This window comes from Phoca vitulina, unplaced genomic scaffold, assembly GCF_004348235.1.
Source record: "Phoca vitulina isolate PV1807 unplaced genomic scaffold, GSC_HSeal_1.0 scaffold1, whole genome shotgun sequence".
NCBI classification, from domain to species: domain Eukaryota; kingdom Metazoa; phylum Chordata; class Mammalia; order Carnivora; family Phocidae; genus Phoca; species Phoca vitulina.
In genome coordinates this window covers 57139312-57155725 of record NW_022589704.1, presented here as the reverse complement: position 1 = coordinate 57155725, position 16414 = coordinate 57139312, and the positions used below count along the sequence as shown (strand labels likewise).

Below are 16414 nucleotides of genomic sequence, written 5' to 3'. Positions count from 1 at the left end.
AAAGGAAAGGAAAGGAAAGGAAAGGAAAGGAAAGGAAAGGAAAGGAAAGGAAAGGAAAGGAAAGGAAAGGAAAGGAAAGGAAAGGAAAGGAAAGGAAAGGAAAGGAAAGGAAAGGAAGAAAAAGAGAGAAAGGAAGGGCAGACAAAGTTCATGGCAGTTGTAAGACTCACTGAATTCTTCAGACTCATAAATGAATGCCTGTCAGGATGACTCTAGCCTCCTGCCCTTGAGATATTTGATACAAAGAAAATGGCTACTTTCTTATAATGATCATTCCTTAAAATATCTTATATCATGGGTTTTTAAAAAAGTAACGGTTGGCCAGGGGTGCAAAGAAGAGGGGCAATTTAAATACTGTTTCCCCATTTGACAGCCAAAATGTATGCAAATATGAGCTGAAAACATGTTAGGAAATTTGTGACAACACAGGTATGTTAGCAACACAGCTGACTAGAGAATGAGACTGAATTAAAAACATTTGTTGTGTTAAGAGAACAGGTGCCACCTGAAACATAAAGGGACGCTCAGGATTCATGACCTGCCGTTTTCAATTCTAAAGATGGTTGAAGCATTGTGTTTAAATGAATATGGAAGACCAAAACAATTATTATTGGAGGAAGAGTGCAAAGTGCAATGAAAATTTATGGATGAATAAACCCCCTCTGTAATGATGTTAGAAAGAAAAGGGAATTTGCACAGTATCTACCATTAGTAAGCTTAAAGTTCGATTATTTTCTTCCCAAGAACTCAAACCCACAACTTGTTATAAAACTGCAAGATGAAACTATTTTCAAACGCATGTCTTAATAAGGAAGACATTAAAATAAGAAGTATGATATTTAAAAAAATAACTTGCCTAAAATATCTCCTCCTGCAGGATCAGCTGTAGACTTTTTTCCTTTGGATGATTTTTGTTACATTTTTTTTTCACTGTTAGAAATATCAAACCATGTCATCAGTTGAATAATGTTTCCTTGTTGTTTCCATTTTTAAAAGAACCCAGTCTTTGAAATATCAAGTACAGCATTTAATGCATTATTTTATACCAATGGTACTGCTTTTAATGAACAACAGCATGTTAAATTAGTTACTGTGGATCACATATTTAGACTTTTTTCCTCCTAACTCTGTCTCCTCTGTTGTTTTTGCTGTAAATTACATTAAGTTTAGAGTTTTACACCTCCACATTTAAAAAACTCTCCAAAAGAGAGTTAGTGTCATTCAAAATGATGTAAAAGGTATGTGGATTCCTTTTAGGGATGGTTTTCTTGAGGGAAAGTATTGTTAGAGTTGCAAGCTGAGGTAGCTGCTTTTTCCATGGAATATCATTTTTAACTTGGAAGAATAATTAACATAAATATTAGTTATTTAGACTTGGCATTTTCTCAAAAATGAACAAAGTGAGCCAGCCACCTCAAGGAAAACAACTGACTGTCAATGATAAAATTCAAACTTTAAAGTGAAAAAAAAGAATTTTGGCAATTCTGTATCTGTCATCCTGAACATATCACCTGTTTCCCACCACTTAAATGACTTTTCTGATGAGATCAATGATGATATTAACAAATGTGATTTTTTGATATCGTATAAAGAAATGTGTCAATGTTTAGAAGATATATAGAACTCAGTGAACCAATATTTTCCAAATGACCAATGCATGATACTACAAAATCATGCATAGTTGGAAGATCCAGAGTTCAAAATAGATCAATGGATTTTAGTGTAACAGAATAAGAAATTCGTATTGTGAAGGTTTTAGCTAACACCACTGTGAGTTAACCTTTAAGAAATTGTCACTTATCCAGGTATATATACACACAGACACACACGTGTGTGTACTGCATATATATACACCACTTATTCAGGCATGCATGTGTGTGTGCACACGCACACACACACACAGAGGCACATAAATATACACACACACAATGGAATATTACTCAGCCATGAAAAAGAATGAAATCCTGCTATTTGCAACAACATGGATGGACCTGGAAGGTATTATGCTAAGTAAAATAAGTCAGAGAAAGACAAATACCATATGATTTCACTTATATCTGGAATCTAAAAAAAAAAAATAACAAAATAAGTGAACAAACAAAATAGAAATAGATTCATAAATACAGAGAACAAACTGGTGGTTGTCAGAGGGGAGCAGGGTGGAGAAATGGACAAAATAGGCGAGAAGAATTAAGAGGTACAAACTTCCATTTACAAAATATATAAGTCAAAGTACAACATTGAGAATACAGTCAATAATATTGCAATAACTTTGTAGAGTGAAAGATGGTGACTAGACTTTTCATGGTGATCATTTTGTAATGTAAATAAATGTTGAATTACTATGTTGTGCACTTGAAATGAATATTATTGCATGTTAAGTATACTTCAATAAAAAAACACATTACCATTTATGTAGTTTTGGTGAGATATCAAAGACAAATATCCACAAATATCTGAAAAGCCTATTTAAATACTCCTTACTTTCCCAAATGCACATTATTTGTATGAGGTCAGATTCTCTTCATATGCTTGAACTAAAATAACATATCACCACACGGCGTGCCTGGGTGGTGAAGTCTGTTAAGCGCCTGACTCTTGCTTTTGGCTTAGGTAGTGATCTCAGGGCCCTGGGATTGAGCCCCGCGTCGGGCTCTGCACTCTGCACAGAAACTGCTTCAGTTTCTCTCTTCCTCTCCATCTGCCACTGCCCCCCACCTCTCTTGCTCTCTCTCTCTCTCAAAATAAATAACTAAATCTTTTTTTAAAAAGTAACATATCACCACAGATTGAATACAGAAGCATTTGAGAATCCAGTAGTCTCCTCAGTATTAAGACATTAAAGAGGGGCGCCTGGGTGGCTCAGTCATTAAGCGTCTGCCTTCGGCTCAGGTCATGATCCTAGGGTCCTGGGATCAAGCCCCACATCGGGCTTCCTGCTCAGCGGGAAGCCTGCTTCTCCCTCTCCCACTCCCCCTGCTTGTGTTCCCTCTCTAGCTGTGTTTCTCTCTGTCAAACAAATAAATAAAATCTTTAAAAAAAAAAAAGACATTAAAGAGATTAACAGAAATGTAAAAAATACCACTCTTCTAACTAAATTTGTTTAGTAAAATATGATTATCTTAATAATAATGCTATTATGTTAACATGCAATGGGCTTATTGTTTTTTAAATGAATTACCAGACATTTAAAAAAATGTTTTAATTTCCAATATAGTAAATGTCAATAGGTATGACCCAAAATTGTTGAGGTCTTCAACAATTTTCAAAGTGTAAACAGCTCCTCAGTCCAAAATGTTTGAGAACCACTAATCTTTACTGTGCAATGGGATCTCACACACACAGTCTCAGTCTCTCTTTTGTTCTCTCTCTCTCTCATATAGAAAGACACATATATTGGGGCACCTGGGTGGCTCAGTTGGTTAAGAATCCGACTCTTGATTTCAACTCAGCTCATGATCTCAGGGTTGTGGGATCGAGCCCTGAATTGGGCTCCAGGCTCAGTGGGGAGTCTTCTTGTCCCTCTCCCTCCCGCTCTGTCTTTCCCCCACCCCCACCTCCCGCTCACACACACCCTCTCTCTCTCTCAAATAAATAAATAAAATCTTAAAAAAAAAAAAAAAAAGACACATATATTAATGGGTGTCTGGACCCCATACTGAATCTACTGAATCAAAATTTCTGCAACCATCTTTATTGTATATAAAGTTTCATTTGTGAGAACTTTGATCTGATTTGACTCTGATCAAAAACTATTTATGACTGCATATTTTAGAACTTCCCAAAAGTTTAGTTTATATTATTTTTTCACTTTCATTACTTTATTTCTCAAAAATATTATCATTAGTAATAGTATCTTTAATTTTTTTTCTTTCATATTTATGAATGCTAACCCTTATTTATTGTTACTGGTTTCCCTGCTTCTAAGAGATATCACAGAAAATGATACCACTGTCAAACTGTGTTAAAAAGACAAGAGGGTTTTTGTTTGTTTCATTTTTCTTTTTATGTTTGCTTCTAAATTATAATAAACTCTCTATAGTTTTACATATAGTCTCTAGAGTACTGATTTGAAAAACACTTCAGCTGCCTTCACAATCTTATTTATTTAGGAGGTGACTGTCAACTCAGAGGTCTTTTGTCAGTTTCAAAGAGCTAAGTAAACTTCAACTTTGACAAGGAAATGTTAATGAGCACTTTGAAGACTGAAATGATGAAAACCTGAAGATGTCAATGTAAATTTAAGTCAACTGTCGAAAATGTAGAAGTGTGCTGACTTTTCTTAAGTGCAGCATGCTTATCCTAAATCTTAGTTGCAAGTATATTTCATTAATACACAAATAAGCTATGTTAATCATTTAATATGGTCCGATCATAGAAACTTTAAAGAAATTTATACAGATTCCATTCTATTAAATATACTGTGTTTAAAATTCACACGTTGAATTATTGATGGTTTTGCACATTTATGTATAATTACACTATCACATAAGTTTAAAATCCTTTCTTGGGGTGCCTGGGTGGCTCAGTCATTAAGCATCTGCCTTCGGCTCAGGTCATGGTCCCAGGGTCCTGGGATCGAGCCCCACATCGGGCTCCCTGCTCGGCGGGAAGCCTGCTTCTCCCTCTCCCACTTCCCCTGCTTGTGTTCCCTCTCTTGCTGTGTCTCTCACTGTCAAATAAATAAATCTTTTAAAAAAATAATAAATAAAATAAGATAAAATAAAATCCTTTCTTATTTTTGTTGTTGTTCCTATGAAAGGAACAAGAGTATTTGGATTTGTACATTTTTGTGGTAAAGATAAAGAAAGGAGGTTAGTTCAAGGTTTTCTTATTCTGTAAATGGGAAGCTTTTTATTCTTTTAACATTTGATAAGTTTATTAAAAATAAAAAAGCTGAACCTAAGCATTGCAGTTCTAGTGTGATAAGCCTCAGTGGGTGAAGGACCCATCTAAACCGTGCCTCAACTGCCTTTGGGCAGGCTCCAAGGTGTTTTAACTTCTTTTTTGAGTAATCCAATTACTCAAAATATAGTAATCTACTTAGTTTAAATACTGACACAGTCCAATGTTTCATCTCTATGATGACACCAAGGGACATTTGGTGGAAGGGTCTGGTTGTCCTTTGTGATTTCATTCTTAAAAATGAAGTATGTACTATTAAAACACACCCCTAGAATCCCTTGATAACTCTCCATAAACCTATCATCCCCAAACATACCCATATTATTATAATACCTACCCTCAAAAGGATTGCTATAATGATTAAAGCACATAATCTGGTGAAGTACTCAGCACACTTTCTGACGTATAGAGGCTCAATAAATGTTAGTTATGTCTATTATTATTTTTAGTTTTACAACCCTTAGACATGTTTATTAGGGAGCTAGAAGAGACCTTCAATTTCCTGAGGCCACAGGAAATTATGTCACTGGCTCAAATCCTACTTAGTATCAGAGCCAAGCCTGTACTTAAATCTGCATGTTTTCAGCCTATCTTCCTCTTAGAATAATAAGTTCTCAGAAGTATAGAATCTTAAGTCTGAAAAATCTCTTGAGGGTTAACAAAGAGTACTTATGGGTTGTGAACCATGACAGCTAGAAGGAACCTGAATGTCAGCTATGAAGCTGAGTTCTTCATCTCAGGCCTGAAGAGGTTATGATGTGCTTAAAGTGACATCATTAAAGTCATAAGACAAGCAGACATCCTGTCCCAAGGGGATGCCCAATAAAAAAATTGTTTTAGGTGTGTGCTGGAACGGCTGGATAAATAAGAGATAACATGATAATCAAAGCTCCCTTTGAAATACTTGTTTTTGAGGAGCAAAGGTAGATCTTTCTGGAAAACAAATCTCAAAAAATAAGGAATTAAAGAAAGAAATAGCATAAAGAGAACATTTGAACCAGATGCTGTGGACTGCTCCAAAGCTATGATCAAACACTAACATACATGGTTACAGAAAATCTTTTATGAGTCTTAACACCAGATCAAATGTTAAAGATCCATTACTATTTAAGTTCTTTAAATTTTTTTTACCTTAAAAGTTTAGAATATTTTTTTATGAAACCAAAAGTAAAAAATTAAAAACACTTGTTTAGAACCTATTATCACTATGAACTAAAAAAATGTATATGAAAAAAATTAGCCCCTCCTCAGTAACAATAAATGCTGCTTCCAAATAAAAGCATTTGTTACATTCACTAATTAGGCAAAGGCATTTTAGGGTCTCTACCTATAAGAGACAAAGGGAATTCCCTATTCAAATTGAAATAAGTGATAATTAGAAAGTTATGTACACAAGATATCAAAATAGTTCTGGCTTAAATAATAGTTAACAGTTGTGGATAGTGGGGCTACGGGTAATCCTCTCTTATTTTTTTTTTTAGTTCCTATTTTTCAAATTTTTTATAAAGAACATGTATTTCTTTAAGACTGGGGAAAAAAACGCTCTTAGATTAATTTGATATATCAACACACGATTCCTTTTTTAAATTTCAGAATAGTTTTAGGGGGCGCCTGGGTGGCTCAGTCAGCTAAGTGCCTGCCTTCGGCTCAGATCATGATCCCAGGGTCCTGGGATCGAGCTCCGCATCAGGCTCCCTGCTCTGCTGGGAGTCTGCTTCTCCCTCTCGCTCTGTGCCCCCCTCCCACTTCATGCCCTCTCCCGCTCACTCTATTTCTCAAATAATAAATTAAAAAAATTTTTTTTTAATTTATTTATTTGACAGAGAGAGAGAGAGCACAAGTAGGCAGAGTGGCAGGCAGAGGGAAAGGGAGAAGCAGGCTCTCTGCTGAGCAGAGAGCCTGATGCAGGGCTCGATCCCAGGACCCTGGGATCATGACCTGAGCCGAAGGCAGCTGCTTAACTGACTGAGCCACCCAAGCGCCCCAATAAAATACTTTTTAAAAAAGAAGAGTTTTAGGTAACATGATTGGACTTGTTCACACACTCACACACACACAGGTATAAATAATATATACAGGCATAACATGGTGAACTAGTCTGTGTAAATAAAACATTTCTACAATTCTCTATGTTTTCACACTCTAGTACTCTCCTCTCTCCACCATTACACCCAGTCCTCCCAGTCTTAAGAAACACTAGACCCCCACAAGGTGGCCAAAAAACCATGTGGAATTCCAAAAGAGCGTCACAAGAAAAAAGTCTTTGAGCTCCTGAGACCCGTTTGGCTTAGAGAACAGTTCCAGATCACTGGAAAGCCTACTCTAGTCAAACTGCATTGAAATCGATTACTAAGATTAATATGCAAATGATTAAAACTATCTTTAAGAAATTAGAGTGAAGTCAAGGTTCTGTATCTATTAGCATTCCCCTCATTCACTCATATACCAATAGTTTGGTCTGAGGGAGACAGGAAAAAACTTAAAACTATTTCTCCAGGAATTTATACAACCCACAGTCCACACATGGGAGCCTGTTATACAAGAGAGTATCAATCTTCACTTGGGACTGGGCAGAGAACTCTAGTCTACAGGATTCTTGAGTGGGTTGTACCTGCAAGCTTTTAAGGATCATAGGGAGAGATATCTAAATGCTGTAGTGGTCTCAATAAAGCTGAAAAAAAAAATGCTCAGGGGTATTCCACAGGGAATTCTGCAATCCTAGCCACTGCCACACACAATGCCTTTTCCCTTCTGAGTAGACCGAAAGGAGGGAAACAGAAATGGTAGTTTTTCTCATTGTGATACTTGGTTCTACGTGGTACAGTACACATCCAGAGAGTTGACACTGTCAACTGTGACTGACGAACATCTGCTGTGGGACCTACTCCAGAGAGGAAAGGCCAAGAGACAGCCAGTGATCAAAGGGGGGCTGGCTGAGGGCTTCTGGCTCAGGTCCAAGATGGAGCAGAGCAGAGCAGATCTTCTTCCCTGAGAATCCTCTCTCATTGTGGACCTACATTTATTTTCACATTAAAAAGTGAAAAGCCCATGACAGGACTGATGGTTATAGTGTCTTGCAATCCGTACTACACATCAATAATTCTTTTTTTGCCCATATTTCCCTAAAATAACATGACCTGAGAAATGTTATATCTAAAATTAAGATAAGAAAGGTATTTAATAAGATGATGTATTTATAATAAAGAGACAAAATGAAGGTAAAAAGTGCTGTAAATGTGGAAAACTAAAACATTAAATAGAATGCCGCCTGTCACAGCAACACATTACCATATGATCCAGTAATTGCACTATTGGGTATTTACCCAAACAATACGAGAACACCAATTTGAAAAGATACGCACCTCTATGCTCATTGCAGCATTATTTACAACAGCCAAATTATGGAAGCAGCTCAAATGTCCACTAATAAATGAATAAAGAAAATGTGTTGTACATATATATATATATATATATATATATATGTATGTATACGTGTGTGTGTGTGTATAATGGAATATTACTCAGCCACAAAAAAGAATGAAATCTTGCCATTTGCAACAACATGGATAGATCTAGAGGGCAAAATCCTAAGTGAAATAAGTCAGTCAGAGAAAGACAAATACCATATGATTTCACTCACGTGGAATTTAAGAAACAAAACAAATGAATAGGGGCACCTGGGTGGCTCAGTCGTTAAGCGGCTGCCTTCGGCTCAGGTCATGATCCCAGGGTCCTGGGATCGAGCCCCGCATCGGGCTCCCTGCTCAGCGGAGAGCCTGCTTCTCCCTCTCCCTCTGTCTGCTGCTCTGCCTACTTGTGCTCTCTCTCTCTGTGTTAAACAAATAAATAAAAACCTTTAAAACAAAACAAAACAAAAAACAAATGAATAAAGAAAAAAAGACAACCCGAAAAACGATACAGAAACTATCTCTTAACTATAGAGAACAAACAGATGTTTACCAGAGGGAGGTGGGGGGTAGTGAAAGAGGTAAAGGGGATTAAGGGTACACTTTTTTTTTTTTTTTTTTGAGTGAGAAGAGGCAGAGGAAGAGGGAGAGAGAGACTCTTAAGCAGGCTCCATGCTTAGCACAGACTCCAACTCAGGGCTTGATCTCATGACCCTGGATCATGACCTGAGCCAAAATCAAGAGTAAGATGCTTAACTGACTGAGTCACCCAGGTGCCCCAAGGGTAGACTTATCTTGATGAGCACTAAGTAATGTACAGAATTGTTGAATCACTACATTGTACACCTGAAACTAATAGAACACTGTATGTTAACTATACTGGAATTAAATTTTTTTTAAAAAAGAAAAAGCTTCCTAAAACAAACAACAAAAGAAATTATCAAAGATGATACTTAAGTTGTAAAATTTAGGTCATCAGCAAACCTAGAGCATTTAGTGAATTTTCACTGAATGGTTTTAGAAGCTAGGGAAATATGGAGGATAACAGAGCTGATTCATTTGAGTTACTGAACAAAACAATGAACTAACGTAGCAGCACACCTAAAAGGAGACATAAACAAGGGTATGACAAGTTGCCATTATAGATGTCTAGAATTTCTTATTGAAAGAATCAATTTTTGCAATATAATGCCCAGGTCTGGGCATTTCTGACCACATGTAGTAACTCAGAGAAGACCCAAGAAGAGTTAAGGACTAACTTATGAGGCCACATGAAAACAATTAAGTTCTCATAACTTGAGTAAGGAAAGGCTCAGGGCATGGCTATGATTTCCAGTCTCTGAGAGGTCTAAATATCAGAGAAAGAGAAAGGACTCCAAATATAAAGGGAAATAGGATGGAGCGAAAAACATAAGATGAACATTACAGATCCAAATCATTTAGCATGAGGTCTAATACAAGGATTTATTGAAACTGGAAAGTTTTATTTTAGAACTGCCCACACAATTGGTGTGTGGGCAACATGGGAAAGCCAGATTATTGCTTGATAGTCTCAACTTGTTTTGGACCCCAGAATTGTTACTCCTAAAGCCACCAGAGCTGATTTCTGTTTCACGAAGTTAAATGGATGGGCCACCAATGATTATTTCCCCACCAAAATGCTAAAGACTCTGAAAAAGCAATTGTGAAAGAATTTCTAATAGCTTCCTTTTCCAACCCTCAAGCCAGTAATTTAAGATTTTATTTGTTTAATTGGCTCATGTACCCAAATTTTCCAAAACTGCAGCTGGCTTGGTGAATTACAATTTGGTCTTCTGTTGGCCTGGTTTTTGGAGCTGAGGAATTGATGTTTATCTTCCATTTTCATCTTTCCATCTGGTTTTCCCTAATGGCTTTCAATTACTAATTCTTTTTGTGGGTGATAAGATGGAAGAACAGATGAGATTGATGCAAAAAATGTCCTGGGCCCCATTTGAGTTTTCTTTAATTATTTTGAGATTCTCTTGTGGGGTCTAGATTGTCTCCAACACATAACTGATAACTATAAGTTTGGGGAGATGCCACTCTACCCTTGGCTTCTTTGCATATATCCCTGAAGCGGTGCATCTAGCCACCACCTTTCACAAACTATTTCATGTCATAAAGACAATTTTTCTGTACCTCAGATGTTTTGTGGAATTAGGAACATTCTAAGGATTCTGAGTTCTTAAAGGAAAAGATATAGAGTAGGAAATCAACTTGAATTACTCTACTTTCCTTTCTCAGTGTCAGGACTGATTATATTAGGGCCTTGGATTTGGCTAAATTCAAAAAATATACTCATTTGTTCATGTGGTTAGTCAACAACTTGTATATAAAATCCAAGGTGCTGAATCAGAGGTGAAACAATACTAGGGGACTTAACCTGGAGTGGAGCGGAGTGACAATGAAACTGGAGTGGAATGACAGAATGTTGTATTGATTTCTGATCCACAATTCTGAAAAATTAGTGTGCTTGTCTACAAAAGTGTCTTTTGTGATCTGCTGGGCTATTAGAGAAGCAAACTCAAATCAGAGTAAATCCAACTTAGTACTTTCTGAACTGTAATACTGTACAGATTATATGGGCAGGTTGCCTCTTGCTATCAATATGCCTAAGTGCTAATTAAACAAGGCAGAAACAATAAAAACATTAACATGTAAGTTCTTTGAGGCAGGGCTTATATCACGTACATCTTTTATCCCTTCCAGAGCCTAGCCTGTTTCCTTACAAACAGGAGTCATGCAATAAATGTTTAATTAAATGCAATTAATTTTGATAGGAGATGAGTTAGTTCATGGAGACGAAAGAAGAAATGGGGATGATATTTCTGCAGTGCTTTTTAAAAAATATTTTATTTATTTATTTATTTGAGAGAGAGAGAGCACAAGCAGGGCAGAGGGTGAGGGGGAAGCAAACTCCCTGCTGAGCAGGGAGCCCGATGTGGGACTCGATCCCAGGGTCCTGACCTGAGTCAAAGGCAGACGCTTAACCGATTTAGCCACCCAGGCACCCTGCAGTGCTCTTAACTTATTTATGTTCCAAGATAACTCTTGAGTAACAAAAAGAATTTATTTATATAGACAGCTCATGGAAGACTATCTATAAAATGAAGTGTGAAGATGTTAAGGCAAAGGAAGGAGAGGGTTTGCCTAGCTGGAGTTAAGAGAATTGTTAGAAGTCAGGGGAAATCTGAGAGATGCTAATGGGATGCACATTTAATAAAAGTTCACTGGCAGGCGAAGAAGCCGGGAGACTTTACTTGTCTTACATTCAGGAAAAGTTAAAATACTGGTCAATACTAAAATGCAAATAACCACAGAAAAATAACATTTTAGCCTTAAAATCCTAAGCACATTATTGGGCAAAGACACATGCCTCCTGATTAGACACAATTAGAGGTGTCTCAGCATTACTAAAAGAGAATCTCCACTATTGGATGAAGGAATTAGGAGCCATCTGATGTTATCTTGTGAACCTGGAGGGCACTTTAAGCAATGAAAATATGCATCTTCAAGAGAAACCTGAACATGGTGTTTCCAGCATGGGCTGGGGGAACAGTACTCAGACCCACGAATGGGCATCTGGTTGGTGATCGCTCTGATCACAAAGTGCAATAATGTATCACATACAAGGAAGACCACTTTACAAAATTTCATGAATACTCATAACTACCAGTGTAATGGAATCCATAGTCCTCATTTTAGAGACTGAGGTGAATTGAGACCCAGAGAGATTTAGGGCTTGTTCAAGACCACACAAATATATACTTATATACTGACTAGATTTTTTTTAAACTCTACTTGATTCTTTTTTCTTTTTTTTTTTTTTAAAGACTTATTTATTTATTTGAGAGAGAGACAGAGTGCGGGGGTTGGGGCAGAGGGAGAGGGAGAGAGAAACCCAGGCAGATTCTGCGCTGAGCTCGATCCCATGACCCCGCATTCACAGCCTGAGCCAAAACCAAGAGTTGGGCGCTCAACTGACCGTGCCACCCAGGCGTGCCATAACTCTTACTTGATTCTTAAGAAGGATATTGACAGAGGACAAACCCACTATTAGAAGTTCTGCAGGGCAATTGCAGTCTTCCTCATAAATTGCTAAACTGATTTTGTAATATATGTGCTGCCGAAGCGAGCACTAAACTGACTTCTTAATACAAATAGGTGATCCTGGGCACATCTGGCATCTCTCCAAGGGCCTATGCACCCCTGGAATGACCAATCCTAACCCTGAACAAGCCACAGGGGAAACGTGAGCATGGAAATTCAACTAGGGAAGAGAGGGATGGATGTGGATAAAGGCAGCGTTAGGAAGGAGATGAACAAGAGGAGCACAGGTTGGGGAGGAATACAGAAGGGGAAAAAAAGACAGGTCTTAAAGAGTGGGAAAGCACAAAATCAAGAAATCAATTTTCTATAGATTGCTTCATATACATATAAATATATATGTGTATATGTATGTACACACACATATATATGTATATTTTAAGCAAAGTAAAACCATTTAGAAGAGTTGCTTTGTGGCAGAATAAGACAATTAGCAGACCAGACCAACTGTGCCCCATTCAGCATTCCCAGGGACATGGAGTCCCGTCACTTTATGGAGGTAACCTTTGTGACAGGGCCCTGATTACAATTCAACTTCAAATTTCACAAGGCTTTTCAATATATTCTCAGTCTGGTGATCCCCAAAGAAGTCTTTAAAAAGTGGAATTTAAATGTAAAAGAAATTCCTTAAGAATAAATTAATATGACAGTATGCCAAGCATCGCAACCATCCCAAACTTCCAGGGGAAGAAAAAACCACACACACACAGACACACACACACACACACACACACAAACACACAAACACACACGGGTCATTTGGCTTGGTGCAGTTCCATAAAACCAATAAATGGATTCTGCACACCCTTGCCATCGCAGGTCATTCTAACATGTGAGAAAGTTTCAGGGATTAGAAGACTAAATCCAAAAGTAAAGAGGTTCTGGCTAGATTCAGAGTTCTGACTCATAGCACACGTTTCTGAAATGCAAATTATATATTTGACAGTTTATATTATTAACAGTTATGAGGCATTTTTTAAAGCATGGCCTTGAAGAATTTAAAATTACATTAATAATAAGTATAAAATCATCATAAAAATTGTTGCATTCAGCCATTGGTCCAGTATCTGTTGAAGTGAACATACTATATTTACTACTTGGAAAAAGAAACTATTCAAATATAGTTCCAAGATAAATTTTTAAAAAGCCACTAATAAAAGCTGAGCTCATGGCCAGTCTGCATGCTAAAGTTAAGCCATTTTAGAAGAGAAGGAAGTCTGGCTTTTCAACATGCTGCAACTTCATGATTAAATTTCAATGTTTTTTGAGAAAAATTTTAAGTTTTAGACTGATATTACAAGTTAGAGAAACAACTTAAACAATTTTAAAAAATGACATAGATGTCACTCAGAAAAAAAATTTCCCCCCTCACAATAGGCCATGAAATTTTCGAGGGACAGCTAAGAAACTTCAGGATTCACTTCTTGTGGCAAAAGAACTTTATGGCCATAAAACCATCTTGACAACTTTCCACAAAGCTCAGATGCTCAGCTTACACCTTAAGGACTGAAAAAAAAAATACACATGTAATTCTCATCCTTCAATTTTAGAACAAGGGAAGATCTTAAGAGATCATCTGGTCCAAAATTTCCCCAAGTGGATTTCATGAAACATTATTTTCCTAAATAATTTTCTGAATAGTGGTGGGGTGATCCAGATGAGTTTGGGAACATTCTTGGAGAGTCATAATACGTGTTAGGTTATTAGTGAAACTCAGAAGCCCAAAGAAAAGAAATAGGTAAGTTAAAAAAACAAAACAAAACTATTTTTTACCAAACCTATTTGAGCACGGGGCCCTTTCTGCAGCAAGTAATTATAATGAAAATCTTGTAAAATTACTGTCTAATAGAAAGCCCCTTCTCTGTGAAGAACCTGAAGCCCAGACAGGCTAGGGGATTGTCCCAAAATGATACAATTCATTGGTGAATAAGCTAAAAACAGATCTCCCTTTCAAGACCCAACTTCGGTGCTGTTTCTAGTACCGTGTTCTCTCTCTCGTACAATACCTACACTCCCTGAAGGATCACAGACTATAACAAGAACCACATCTTGGAGATCATCTCTCCAAAGCCCTCTTGTTAAAGATGGGGAAATACAGTCTCAGAGAAGTGAAGCAATTTGCCCAAAGTGACCCATGAAATCAATTCCTGTAGTAGAACTGGAAGCTAGCTCTTAATTCCAACACCAGACACCTTTCCACAGCAGCATACTAGCCCCTGCAACATCAACACTTTTTGCCTCTGAGGAAAAGGCAAACCCCTCACAGACAAGAGGGGCTTTAGCTATTCAGGACCCAGTAAAATATTTATTAAACCATACTTGTGGCAAGAGATATTTTAAATCAATTAAACATGATTGTCTTTACTTACAAATGTCATCAACTGTGACAGGGAATCAATGTTTCAAGCTCTTGAACAGGTCATCATCCCTGTCCTGTTGGATGACACCTATAAATAAAATAAATCTATTTTTGAGTGAGTAGATTTTAAGCCAACTAGATTTAAGATGCATGCAGTTTAAAGCAAAGAGTAATTTTTAAAGTGATTCTTAATCATGTACTGCTGGAGAGAACTAGTTTCCAACGCCAGCTATTTCGATCTATGTGGCTATCACTGGTCATCAGCACAAGACAATGCAGGCGATGTAACACGTAATGTTGCCAGAATACATGGGCAATTATGGATCCTAGAGCTAAAAGGGTCCTCTAGGCATTATCTACCTCAGTGTCTTTCCTTTGTGAATACTATTTTCTCTTTGTAGGAGGGACAACCAAGACCCTATGAGGTTAAATGACTAGCCCAGTGGGAAAGAGCTAAGTGTCTTTAGTTGAAGTTTCTTGATGTTGAAAAGTATATCCAGAACACATTAGCAAAGGTTATCATTAGGCTGATCAACTCTAAAAAACCTACTGCACACACTGTAAAAATATTTCACAAATGTTGACTTAGAATATTCTATCATAGCTGCATAAAATATATTTTCAATATTAGAGATATTTAAATACAAGCATTACTGAAAAATGCCATGAATGGAAAATAACCAAAAGTGAGAGAATGGGAATTAGAGAGTGAAAAGAACAATATTAAATATAGCATGCTTTTAGGATTCTAAATTCTGGTTACTTCCAAAAAAGATCTGGGTTCCTAACAAATATATGAAAACCATTTTCTACAATCTATAAAATTTCAAATCTTGGTTTCTCTGTAGCCACAAAGTACCATTTGAGTTAGATTTGCCAAAAACTAAAATTTAGGCTAAACAGTGAACATTTTAGATTTCCATTCTGTACCTAAATACTTTAAGACAATTGGAAGTATTTTAGGATACCAGCTTGAGGTAATATGGCTGTTAAAATAACATTATCACCAAACTCAAGTGCTTACTATGTGCCAACCACTGTTTGATTATTTTACACATACTATCTCCTTCCATCAATTCTCACAACAACTTGATTATTACTATAATTTTGCAAATAAGAACATCAAAGCACAGAGAAATTAAGTGACATGAAGGAAGTTCACACAACAGGTAAAATGGCAGAATTTGCACACAAATCTGTCTGATGACACACTCCAAGCTCAAATCACTATGTAATACTGCATTTCTTTAACATGGCAACTGGAGAGTCTCAAAAATATAAGAATGGATCAGGACAATTCCAATTAGAATACATAAAATTCTCCCACCTACATCCCACACTATATAAAACATCAGGAAATTCACTCTTTTTCTTGGGGATAAGGAGGCAGCTATGGACAATTTTCAGAATGAAATTAATATTAATGCCAAGGAATTGAAACTTCTAATGTTAACTTTAAATACATTACAAGACACGCCAAATGAAAAACTTAAATTGTCTTTTATAATTAAAATAAATCTTTCTGATTCAATTACTTCTTAAGAGTCCATAAGGAGATAAACGCTGTTACTCAGGACTGACTGATTCTCTAACGAGTGTAATTGTTATTGATAGA

The 16414-nt window shown here is 36.8% G+C and overlaps 1 protein-coding gene across 5 annotated transcripts in view; it reads right to left on the bottom strand.

Annotated features, from left to right (window-relative positions):
- Window positions 1-16414, bottom strand: part of CHN1 (chimerin 1) — a 192658-nt gene that overhangs the window by 65506 nt on the left and 110738 nt on the right. The window contains exon 1 of one of the 5 annotated variants that reach the window (XM_032407749.1): window positions 14810-14833. The exons of the other annotated variants lie outside the window; for them this stretch is intronic. Coding sequence (XP_032263640.1) covers window positions 14810-14818 — 9 coding nt within the window. The 5' untranslated portion in view covers window positions 14819-14833. Of the gene's footprint in view, window positions 1-14809; window positions 14834-16414 lie in introns of those variants that run through there. 5 annotated transcript variants of the gene reach the window in all.